The sequence below is a fragment of the Bombus pyrosoma genome, linkage group LG4 (genome assembly GCF_014825855.1).
Source record: "Bombus pyrosoma isolate SC7728 linkage group LG4, ASM1482585v1, whole genome shotgun sequence".
In the NCBI taxonomy this organism is placed as follows: Eukaryota; Metazoa; Arthropoda; class Insecta; order Hymenoptera; family Apidae; genus Bombus; species Bombus pyrosoma.
The window spans coordinates 7026759-7039096 of NC_057773.1; the positions used below are offsets into that span (position 1 = coordinate 7026759).

Here is a 12338-nt window from a genome sequence, read left to right on the forward strand (position 1 = left end):
GTTTCGCGTAATTCGACATCGAGAACAACAAAATTTCATTGAAGGCTTCGTGTTAGAGAAAATCGCGTTTGAAAATTTATCAAATATATCTGTGTGAATTCGTCTAATTTTGTAGACAAACTATATAACATATTGAAATAGCAAATTATCATTATTATATAAAATAAATTAATTATATAATACTACACTCACATGAATATTATTCAAATATTAGAACGGTATGCAACATGTATTAAATCTCTATTACAATGTACTTCAATTAAAATATTTCTTTTAATGCACACCTTCAAAGCAGGTCATTATAAAGTAATAATTTGAACGAGTACAAGCAAAAACAAAATTTAATCGGTATTAATAATCATTGGTTAATACCGATTGAGGAATACCTGTAGCTACTAATTTCAATATACCGATAGCCGATTATTTGAATCATATTATTCAAGTTAGTATACATAATTCATCGCGCGTTCCTCATACCTGCTAGCTAGGGCCTATATTATGCGTAAATTTCGTAGCTGGCTGTTCGCTTTACACGTATTGTGCACTGCTGAATTGCCGTTGACCCTTCCATCCTGTGTACACGAATTATTTTTTTTTTGCCAGGAGATCGTCAGAAGATCAAACCAACCACCGTGTGTAATTAAACAGCGATGCTCTGAATAATGATTCGATGTTTCCTCTTCCTCTTTGGTAAATAATGGCGAACGAGTTTGCGTACCGGTGCGTTTCCCTGTGGCCAAAGATATTTCCTTGTAGCCAAAAGTTTTCGAAAAATCGGCCATTCGCCGAGCGTAATTTTATGCTAATACCGTGAACGCTTTTTTCCACGTATAATTGAAAATTAAGATTAATCATTTATTATTACCGTGTTAAAAATGACTGGAAGCGTTGAGATATTTTAAGTAATATTTCACATGCATCACGGGGAATTTTAAAAAGCGGGCGGCCGCATTAATTTGAATTTTAAGAAGGCGAGCAAGACGCCAGGTAGCTACGAGGAAGGAAGTTGAAAAACTCTTCCGGAGAAGAAGGTAAAGGTTAAATTGTAAACTATAAAATAGTTGAGACCGTGTTACTATTTTTAAAGGTTCTTCTTTCTTTCCTCAAAATCTTTGGAACAGATACTTAAATGATTTAAAAAATTATGTTCTATTATTTTAGACCGTAGCACCTTGTTCCTTCGCGAATATTACTTTCATTTGTGTGTGTGTGCTACGATTGTACAATGTAACTACTCAAACTGATAATCATTGTACGTATGTATATCGAAGGTACATTATAAATCATTTTTGCTGTGATTCGAATGCTACTTCAACAGTAATACTAATCGTAATAAAAATTTGTTGCAAACTTGCTTGATCGAACGTACCTCTGTGACGCTGCAACCGTACAAGTTTATTAAATAACTGTTGTCTTGATTTCATCTTCATCGACGTTCTATCACCTTATTCAGGAAGATCATACTTTTCAAGGAGAACCTATGCATCCGCAGAACAGGAAAAAATATATTCCTTAAGTGCCGTTTCTTTACTCCATCTACTACTTACAAGTTGAAATAAAACCAGATTCAATGTTTTACACGGAAAAGAGAAGCTTGAAGGGGCGGAGAATGAGATAAACGGCTCTTCAGCTTTAAACGACGACAGAAGTTCTAGTTTCCACCTGAAACCTGCGGCGGTTGTTCGCCAGAAGCGGAGAGGATCGGTCACGTACAATACCTCGGACCAGATCCCTAGTGAGCGGGCACTTTCGTCGATCTATTAGTCGCTCAATTACCCAAAATACTCCGAGATACGCGCGTTGGATACAAAGTCCTCTGGCAGTATTCGATACACTTCCGGCACCGTAGTCGATAACAGGGATTCAGGAGTTGCCCATTGCTTGCGATCGAACGATTGGATACGTCTTATTGTCGTCGATGAACTTTTAATTAATTGTTTTTTTCTACAAACGTTCTGTTCGTTCCTAGTAGAGAAAGATGAGATGGAAGTACAGATTACGAATTGGCAAGATAGAAATGATAATATTTCCAAGAAATTAGTTTGAATTGTTGCAATTGAAAAATCAAGTTAAATAATTTCATTTTAGTAATTAAAACATTATTTAAGGAACATGATCTTTGTTCTCTTACAACACTATTGTGTATATTTCAGCAGATTCGATTATTTCAACTTTAATGAGTATCTTTATGCAATCGCGAGGTTTTTAGGAAGCTTTTCCTTATCGGAACATTGATCAAGGAAGCAGAATAAAAGTTATTCAACTTGTACAAACACAATTAACAACAGAGCAGTGACTTCTGTTATTACATTTCCTTTCCAATTTAATTATACAATTTTCTCTTTTTATCTTGAATATTCCATAACAGTGAAATATGCGAAACGTTTCGCAGTAATGTATTCCTTCACGTTACATTTAATCAACGGAAAATATTTTCTTAATTCAAATTATCTTAATTAAAATTACATCGTTTTCTAGTCTGTATCTTTTATACGCTTCGGATCTACCTACATTAAACACGATATCAGTAACATTTGTCAATGACACAACGATACTTGCAAGTCACGAGAATCCATCCTCGCGTCTGCAAGACTATCTAAACCTGCTTCGGAGCTGGTAAATGGAAAATCAAAGGTAACGAGACCAAATCAGTGCACGTAACTTTCTCCTCAAGAAAAAGTCAATGCCCTCTTCTTAACAATGCGAGAATACCGGAAGCGACACTTGTGACTACATCTGGAATCTTAACCGAAGGGAACACACGTCAATAAAACAAAATCAGATTGATCGAACAATCAAAGATATACGTAAAATACTGGCTAACAGATCGAAAATCAAAATTACCATTGGAGAAGAAAATCCTCATATGAAAAAATAATATTAATATCGTTATGGACATACGGGATAGAACTTTGTGGATGTCTTAATAAAGATAGCATTGCCATTCTACAGAGAGGCCAATCAAAAATACTCCGTTCAATGATCAATGCACTGTGGTACGTATCGAATCAAACTCTTCACGATGACCTCGGCATCCCATTCATAGCAAACACTATCCAAAAAAAGAGTATAAAGCGTCAGAGAAACTAGAAACGCACTGCAACCCTCTCGTGCAACTACCGTTGCAACAGCAAGACTTTCGAAGATTAAAAAGCTTCTGGTCGATCGAGTCCAGACAAGGAAAAAGAGGTCTTTTCACTAGAAGAAGCTAAAATGCTGTGATCCTAATTACTCGGGATTTATATCATTATATCAGCTAAAAAGATTTGCCTTTTTATATATATATAAAAGGAAACAAAAATTTTATAGTTCAAGGAAGCAATTAATCATAATTATTAAGCGTTTAATCAAAATATTACGCGTTTGCTGGAAGTTAGCGCACGATATCGTCTCAGTGCTCTTAATGACAAATGCAGTTTAGTGGAAGACCGTTTCCTGCCAGAGTAAAGCTTGGATAGTACAGTATTAGCCGACCTATTACCCTAAACGTCCTCGAAACACGTGTACAGTGCGAAATCCTTTGGGCTGCGTCTGATACGCCTGCAGCTTTAAAGTCAATAATTAAAGGAATTCTACTACCGGCTTGTTATCCTTTAGCACCACGTTCCAAACTTTCTTCGCGACTAGACAGATTTCCATTCAAACATATTTTGTATTTACTGCAGAATAATCAAGAATCGTCTTCATTCAGTGACTTAGTGAATTTATCAGGTTTATACGTTTACTTGGGTGCATATATGAAACAATTAGCCAATTTTATCACTAAGTATGTTTGTTACATACAAATGTTACAATTGTTGTGCCTCGTCTTATCAAATCCTGTATTTCGTATTTGTATAGAAGTGAAATATTTTAGGGTAGTTTTATAATTGTGAGAAGTTATAGACAAAATTACATTTGTCGTTTATAAATCAGTCCTCTACATATATACAGTGTTCGCTTATATTTATAAATTGTGAATTTGTAACGTTAATCTTGTTCGTCTTATTCAACAAGAACTATTTAGTTCGTTCCTATTTTATTTCCTATAATAGGCGAAATTGTTGTATTGCAAGAAACGAATTCGAAAAATTAATTTACATAAAATTTTAGTGTTTCTCGTATTATTTGCCATTATCAAATATTGAAATTTTTAAAAATTGGACGAAAACGAACATTGTTGAAAAGCTTTAAAATTTGAATATATTGAATATCCTACAATATACGTATAATCAGCTCTAATTGGACCTCCGAAATGATATTTCAGTTCTCTAGCAGACATTTTACAGTAAATGATAATAGTCTGTTCTAATATGAAGCAGATAATTATATGCAATCGATCATAGTGGATAAGGCAGAAATGTTACAATTTCTAATAAAAATATTCTTAAGTCTACGAAACTATCAGAAGAAAGTAATGAGACAGTGTGTTATGGTGATTTGAACCTCTTAAAGCTGACAAATGTACATTCCCGAAATAGAAAAAATATGCATCGCTAAAAAGTCATAATAAAATATATGTATCATTTCTTCGAATAGATCGCATATTTTTTTTAAAATGCAATGTAACTTTGGCTTTGATTGAAAATCGCAATTAAAGTTTAAATTGGCGTTTAAGTTAAATAAATTCATTTTCTCTTCATATTATTGAAAGTAATCAGTTTTAGTAGTCTCGAACAATTATTTGCTTGTTTAAATACAATATGTCATTATTATGTCGTTTTAACAGTTAATTGAAATGCCGTTCAGTAAATTCTTTTCAATTAAGTTGTACGAACGTCACGTCTACATTTTTCATTTCAGATTTGTGATACGTATATGATAACATTCGTTTGTACAACATATTTCAGATATTATCAATGCTATGTATGTTAGACTTTGTCAACAGAAATTATATTCATCAGAGAATTGCCCCGCGTTTAGTAATTTGAATGTTTCTCACCTACAGATTATAGCATTCTGGTGGAGCAAATTTGATAGCAAGAATGAAAAAGTCACGATGATGATGACCGGGTGATGTAACTCAGCTTGCGCTCGTTGTTAAGAGACCTTCTTCATTTCCTGATTCATATCTCTTGCCCACCAACCATTTCTTAAAGTCATCCAGAACGTCAGACATCTCGTTGCATATCCCGATGGTTTTCACGATGAAGATGATAAATACGGTCAAGCAATTTTTGTTTTCAAGCGTATAACTGCTGTAATCGCATCCTGATGAATTCATTACTAATGCGAGCTTCAAGACATTTGCCTGCATAAAGTACACCATTCTGTTGCTTTAATTAGTGGAATGATTTTTGTAATTTTATCATACACGTGTATAATCGTACATGAATAGTCTTGCGCGTGTCTAGGTTTCACTTTCTCTGTCAAACAAAAATTTTACTTTAATTACCAACAATAATTCGAATATACGAACTTGATATACGTATAAAGAATATATACTCTTTTTCGATAATCATCGAATTGCAAATGATCAGTTATCGTGCATTCAATATGTATCTTATCCCTTAAAGAGAAAATTAGGATCTGCAATATCAATCTCATACAAAATATAATATTATCCAATATATTTATCATCTACTATAAATATTCATGAATCTCTATGCAAAATGATACTGCACGTTTCAAAATGCAAATAATGCAATTATGAATAAATGACTTGATACGTAAGACGCTGACCGGCAATACTTTCATTATTATTATCAAGCGATATACTTGTACATCTGTACAAGTCGATTTGAACGGTGAACGTCAATTAATTAATATCGAGTACTTAATTTTCATAACGTTTGATATTAAAAGTATCGTATTATCGAACGATGTGCGAAACATCAATCGATTTTAGCCGAATAATTATCCAATCGATCGTATCGATTTTCCGTGCTACCATCGGAACGTAGATTGGGTTAATTGATCCAAGACAGCGTCATCCACCGTGAGATCGGGTCCTTGGTAATCTGATAAGCGCGTAGTAGAGGATAAGCTGACTCCCGAAGGAGGATCACGTCGATACATGGAAGCTGTTCTTCATGCAAGGGAATCGTGTCCTGGTCGCTCATCGACGACGATCAGACTTCCTTAATACTGTTCCTGGTTCTCGGAGAGAACAGCTGTACCATTGGTGAGATTTTTGCACAACTTACAGAGACGTGTCAACGACCGCACGATTGCAGTCCAATCCCTCACGGTATAACAGGTCTCCGACTCGCAGCTCTTGCCTCTGCTCTTCGTGCTTCCTTCGTTGCGTGTCCGTGGAACCTGTGACTCGCACGTTGATCCTTTGCTGTCCAATTAGAGATTCCAATTCATTATAGGACAATCCACTGTTACGGTTTTCGCGTTAGTTTCTGTCTTGGAAAATCGATAACGGGCTGCATTTGTCTCTCTATTCTAACAATCGTTCTTTTGCTATACATATATTTATATAATGGCATTCTCCAATATGGGTTCATTATATCTCTACAGTAATAAAATATCGAGACACTAAAAATATCGAGTGGCTGCCATTTGAATTTTTCTACTTATTGGAAGGACAAAAGGAAACACGTAATTATGCTATATTTTCTTCGTTTTCAATATACGAATTGAAAGTCTTGCAATGTTTTAGAATTATAAAATAATTTGAATAAGAGGAATGTATTATTCGTGTACGGCTTCAAAGTACTATTTTTATTAAAATGCTATTATGAATTAGAATGTTATCAATTGATACAGTTATAGAATCGCGGAAGTATCTTAATATCATTTATAAGCACTACTTGCTTGGCGTACATTATTGCAAGTTTCCCACAATTCAACGATACCGGTGAATGAATTTAAAAGCAGTTCTTTGTCCACTGCTACGTAAGTACATTTTATTTTCCAAAGTAAGGATATTAAGAGAATATAAAAAGAAAGTTAAAGTCCTAATGAAACTGTACGCGTTCTTATCTCCCACCCTGTTATATTATTTTTCTAGACGATTTTACGCTTCTTATATTAAGTCATTGTTTTTTCTACATTAGCATTTTACACGTTTACATTACACTTAACATTTACACTTTACGTTTTTTACTATGTATACGAGCAAGATTTTACACTATGACGGTTTAATCGTGCAGCATTATTTCATGCGTGTAAGATACCACACACTAAAGTATCCCTGTGTTAGTATGAAAATCAAGGCTGCTCCAGATAATCGGGGATGTAATGAAGATTGACGATCCGATAGCAGATAATGACGAAAGCGTTGTACGTGCAGAGATATTATGTGCAAGGGTGTAATGTCTGAAGAAAATGTCAAGATCATTATCCATGAGATAAGCATTGTGAATTCTTACGAATTATCATACTTCGTTAAGAAGCGGACTCATTAACCGCGATATCTGATTTAAGAGGTATCTTAATTGCAATAAAATCAGGTGTGACATCCTAACGACGGTTTTAATCATTATTTATGGCTAAGGTTCTATCGCAAGTATGTGTTAACTGTATTTATTTTTATTACAGAACTGTTATTATGTCTGTGTGGGTACGCGCGTGTGTCCCTCATTATACGTTTCATTTTCGTGAATCCTTTAGAATGCCATATCGCTCGAAAGTTACGCGCACCTTATTGCTAAAAAATATCTGGACATTTTCTTACTTTTGCAAGGTGCAATTCAATTATAAAATTATGAAAAGATCAACACAACGTGATTCTTCTTTTCATTATTATTACACCTGTGCATCGTGGAATTATTATGAAATAATGTGGCACATTTTTAAAAATTAATACAGCGGATTTTTACGCAGTTTCATATTTTTCTGAAGAAAGCTAAAGGGATGGAATCTACTAATTTGTTTTGTCTACTGAAGATTACGACGAGTACTGCGTCTTATATATTTTATATATTTATTTCTGTATATTATTAAATTTATTTATTAATTACTATTATACAATATTAAATTAATTAAATTTATCATAAATGCGTAAAAAAATCCATAATCTACTAACGGATACGTAACAGTAAAATTAGCATTTATAGTGTCAACGCTTATAAAACAATTCTATCGTTCGAACAACTCTTTATCCTTAGATCGTTTAGTTTCTAAGCTACCGATCGGACAAATAAAGTTCTTCTGACTTGGTGAAGATATTACCGCAGTCATAATACAAATAGCAGGAAGATATGACAAAGGATAAATAGGCGATTGAGCAATTAATTTTCTATCCTTTAATCTAAATTGAAACGTCTGAAGAAGAATTGGTGAGATTAAAACAATGTGATCGGCACGCAACTCGCGCGCTTACGTTTCCATTAAACTCGCGAGTACACTGTGGAAAGTAATTTGTCCGTGGCACGTGAACTGACTGAAATTACACGAATGGATGAGACAGGAATGTTCCGTAAGGTGTGAAAAGACAACACGGTGGCAAAATAGATACGTTTTGTTATATTCTGTTCGTCCTAATTGCCGGCCCGTGCAAATCGCGCTGAAAATATCGTGTCGTCTGACGAATGAGGAAACACGCAAAGACATCTAATTAGCTGGAACGTTTGTCACACTTTCAGCAAGTTTTAATAGGACCCTCCCACCCGAGACGAATTACTTTCCTAACGACTGGAAACATCGCGATATTTTTATGTGTCTTTGCGACAGTCGGTTGGAATTTCTCGCGTTAATTCCGTACGAAAGTCTATTTGTTTATCGAAAGAACGTAAGGTAATTTCCAAGCCGTCCTCCTCGCCGCTATCTCTCGCGTTCGTTTATTTACCTTGACGAGAAGCAGTTCCTCGTTACTAATTAATTAACCAATTAAAATTCAACGAAAGACCGTCTGTATCTTCTTGAGAAACTGTCTAGAGCGAAATATTAATTCCTATATTTTCGCAGACCACGTACATACGGCCAGCCAAAGAATTAATTATCGATACCTCGATATTAATTGTCTAATTAGGAATACCAGTTTCCTTCCACGGATAAATCTTCTGGTTCTGTTCTTAAAAAAGTATTGTTCCTCCTATTGTGATCCAGTCGGAAAGTTTCGTCGGAAAGAAGCTTATTTTTTTTCATCGAATGAAATCAATTACCGTCGATATTCCATTGCCATTTGATTTTGCAATTACTCGTGTCAGTTATATCGAATAACCGTGCAATCGATGGCCAAGAGGGAAAGGTTTACTTTAAATCTCACACTCTACATCTCAACAGCAACGATATACACGATACACGTTCCTTGAATTCGACACGCGTGTACATTAAATTAATTTTCTTCACGAACTGTTCGTCGCTTCAATTACGGAGTATTACGCGGCCATTGGGATTGAATATAAACGAACTCGACTAGCGTTTATGAAAAATAAACGGGCAAAAAGACTCGCGCTTGGTCGCGCATCGATGTAAGTTGCCAGGTTTAAAGTGTCTACGCTAATTAAGCGGCCGAGAGATCGATTCGAAGATCGGTCGAAATCACGGTAGCTGGCAACAATCTCCGACCGGCACTCCTGTTTAATCGACAGTAGTGACGTTTATGGAAGCCCCTTGCTTTGCATAATTGCCGCTTATGCACGTTCAACGATGGTGCAAGAGAAGAGAGGGGGAGAAGAGAGAGAGAGAGAGAGAGAGAAAAGGGGCGTCTTTGGTTGCCGGATGGGGTTGTTGGATGGTTGGCTACGTGTTTGTGTATTTCTGCGATGTGCCGAGTACTTACCACGTACTTGCTGCTCAGAATGGCAACACTAATGGTACCTCGACAATGCAACGAGCTGCAAACAGGACTCCTGTCTTTATGGGGTTGCTATACTCCCCTTTACCTACCTCACCTCTTTCCTTTTCCGTTTCGTTTACCTTTTATTTTTCATTTTTTGTCATGTATTATACGTGCCTGCCACGCACAAGAACAAAACCACAAAGAGACAGAAATACAATATAAAACCGGACACAGTTGTAACATCGCCGCGTAAGGAATACGATAAACTACCTTAAAAGAAACAAACGTATACTTCAAAATATAATCCATCCAGACCCAACAGCGTCGCTAATGATCTCGCAGTCGATGCGACGTAAAACGTGCGAGAAGGAGAGCTTTTTTGTTTTTTTTTTTTTTTTTAAATATCTTTGCATACGACGAGTATGGGGCGTGTCTACGAGAATCGAGTACAAAGTTCGAGCAATCACATTCGGCTTTCTTAATGCTAAGAACTCGTCAAAGAAGTAACGGTGTTCGATTTAAAACAAATTTCGTACAGGTTTGCGGGACACATCAGAAACTTATGACGCGTGTGCACGATTTATTCGCATAGCGGATCTTTACGACAAGTAATATCCTACACGCGTTTCTGCCCTTTCCGTGTGTCGGTGCAATTTGTCCTGAATGATGGCGATGCACTATTGCAATATCACCAAGGACAACTTACGACTCTCTTTTTTCCTCCCTTGTTTCTTTTCTCATCCGGAGTGCGTCATTGCAGCTTGTGTCAATTATACGTAGGTGCACACGTATGTACGTAGAAAGCAGATGTGGAGAATTTTTTTTTATTTATCTTTGGCGTTCGTTACGCGAGAGATCTTCGCGTTGTTAAATAATTGCGTAACAAGGAAATAGAAAATACATTGCGTATTGTATATTGTGAATATTTGATCTTAGATGTATTATAAATTATAATTATAAGTATAATATAAATAGACCTAATATAAATTGCAATTATAAATATGATATAAATAGACCTAATATAAATTATAATTATAAATATAATATAAATAGACCTAGTATAAATTATAATTTATTATACCATAGAATTAATTTTATCTGAGGTGTCTAATATGAATATAATATAGTGTTATTATGGTTATTGAATAGGTTTGAGCGACGTAAGACGAACGATATGAAAGGTGTTGGCTATGTTATTCTGTTTCTTAACTTTACGATCAATATATACGTATATTTGGTGAATAATTCATCAAATGCTCCGCTGAAATTGTTTCATACGCTGATGTATATATATAACTGTAAATGTGAGTTACCGTGGAAAACTGGGAAATGAAGTGCACTAACCTGTTCTGCAGATTCGGTGATAAAAGAGTGGCAATATTGTATGCTGAAGTGCGCTCTAGGCTCTCGGGCGAGGAAGCTGAATTGAGCGTGCTGAGGTTCACAGGTTGCGTACGAGATGCGCCTTAACGCGTGCGCCATTTGCACGCACTGAAAAAATGAAAAACAAAGCCGATAATTGTTTATACTTTCGAATCAGTTTGTAGAGTTTCTTACATGTTTGTGCTACGTTTTTTTTTTTTTTTTTTTTTAGAGCAGCTTAAGTACACACGTTCTTGTGAGAGCAAGAGAGAACAATTTTTCCCTAAACACTTCTTAATTTCAAAACAAATAATAGCTTTCTATTCCTAGGTTTAATTTCATTTCTATGTTTAATCAATCATTGATGTTTAAACGTAATGATAATCACATACTTTTATTTTGCTATTTTGGATTTCGATGTGTTCTACGTAAACGAGTATATCTTTCATGATTTTGAAGGAACCTAGCAACGTGTGACTTTTACATTAGCTTTACGTTAATATTGACAACTTAATTATAAAGAGCGTACGTACACGCATACATCACAGGCGCCTTTTCATTAAAATAAATTACAAAATATGTATGCTGAAGCACGAAATAGACGCATAGAAAATAGAAGCGAAATAGAAATTGAATGCAACAATCGCAGATTCCATTCAGATTTTTAGCATTTTATCTTTCTCTTTTATTACCGAAATAATTTAATTGCTTCGATTATAATCAATCTTATATTATACACATTGCTTACTAAGCAGTTTTATCGTATACATATGCTTAATGATATGCCTTGTGGTGGACGGTGAGACGTGTTGTTGGTTAAATTAATAACGAGACGAGTTGATTCAATTAACTATATTTACAGATATTTTAAAATGTAGAATACAAAGTTAATCGCAAGCGTTGCTCGCTTGATAATATTCATTATAAAATTGCGCGATACCGCGGTACTGATACTATTTGTTATGCTGATTCTCTAGACTGATTCGTCATTATACTTATTCGTTCGACTGACTGAATCTTGGAGAACATGGTCGTCTATTTATACTTTATACATGGTCGAGGGTACTGGAAGGTTTAAACTCGTCGCCGGTTGTAGATTGCAGCGAAATTGCTTTGTACAGAATTTGTTTATTACATTATGTGCGTCGTACAGTGTTAATCCTCTGTGGCAAAACAACTATGTGAGGCATCTTCGTATCGAAACGTCCTAAGACGCATATGCCGCTACAGTTTAATAAATAATAAATGTTCGTCAACAGGAAATCGATATATATATATCGAAGAAACGACTGAGCGACGTCCGCACTGAACGCGCTAAGCA

The 12338-nt window shown here is 35.3% G+C and overlaps 1 protein-coding gene across 9 annotated transcripts in view; it reads right to left on the minus strand.

Moving 5' to 3' along the window:
* The window catches only part of LOC122566813 (tensin-1-like), a 279316-nt gene that overhangs the window by 68132 nt on the left and 198846 nt on the right, over window positions 1-12338 (minus strand). For all 9 annotated transcript variants that reach the window (XM_043724587.1, XM_043724588.1, XM_043724586.1 and 6 more), the window contains one exon: window positions 11000-11146. In XM_043724587.1, coding sequence (XP_043580522.1) covers window positions 11000-11146 — 147 coding nt within the window. The remainder of the gene's footprint in view (window positions 1-10999; window positions 11147-12338) is intronic.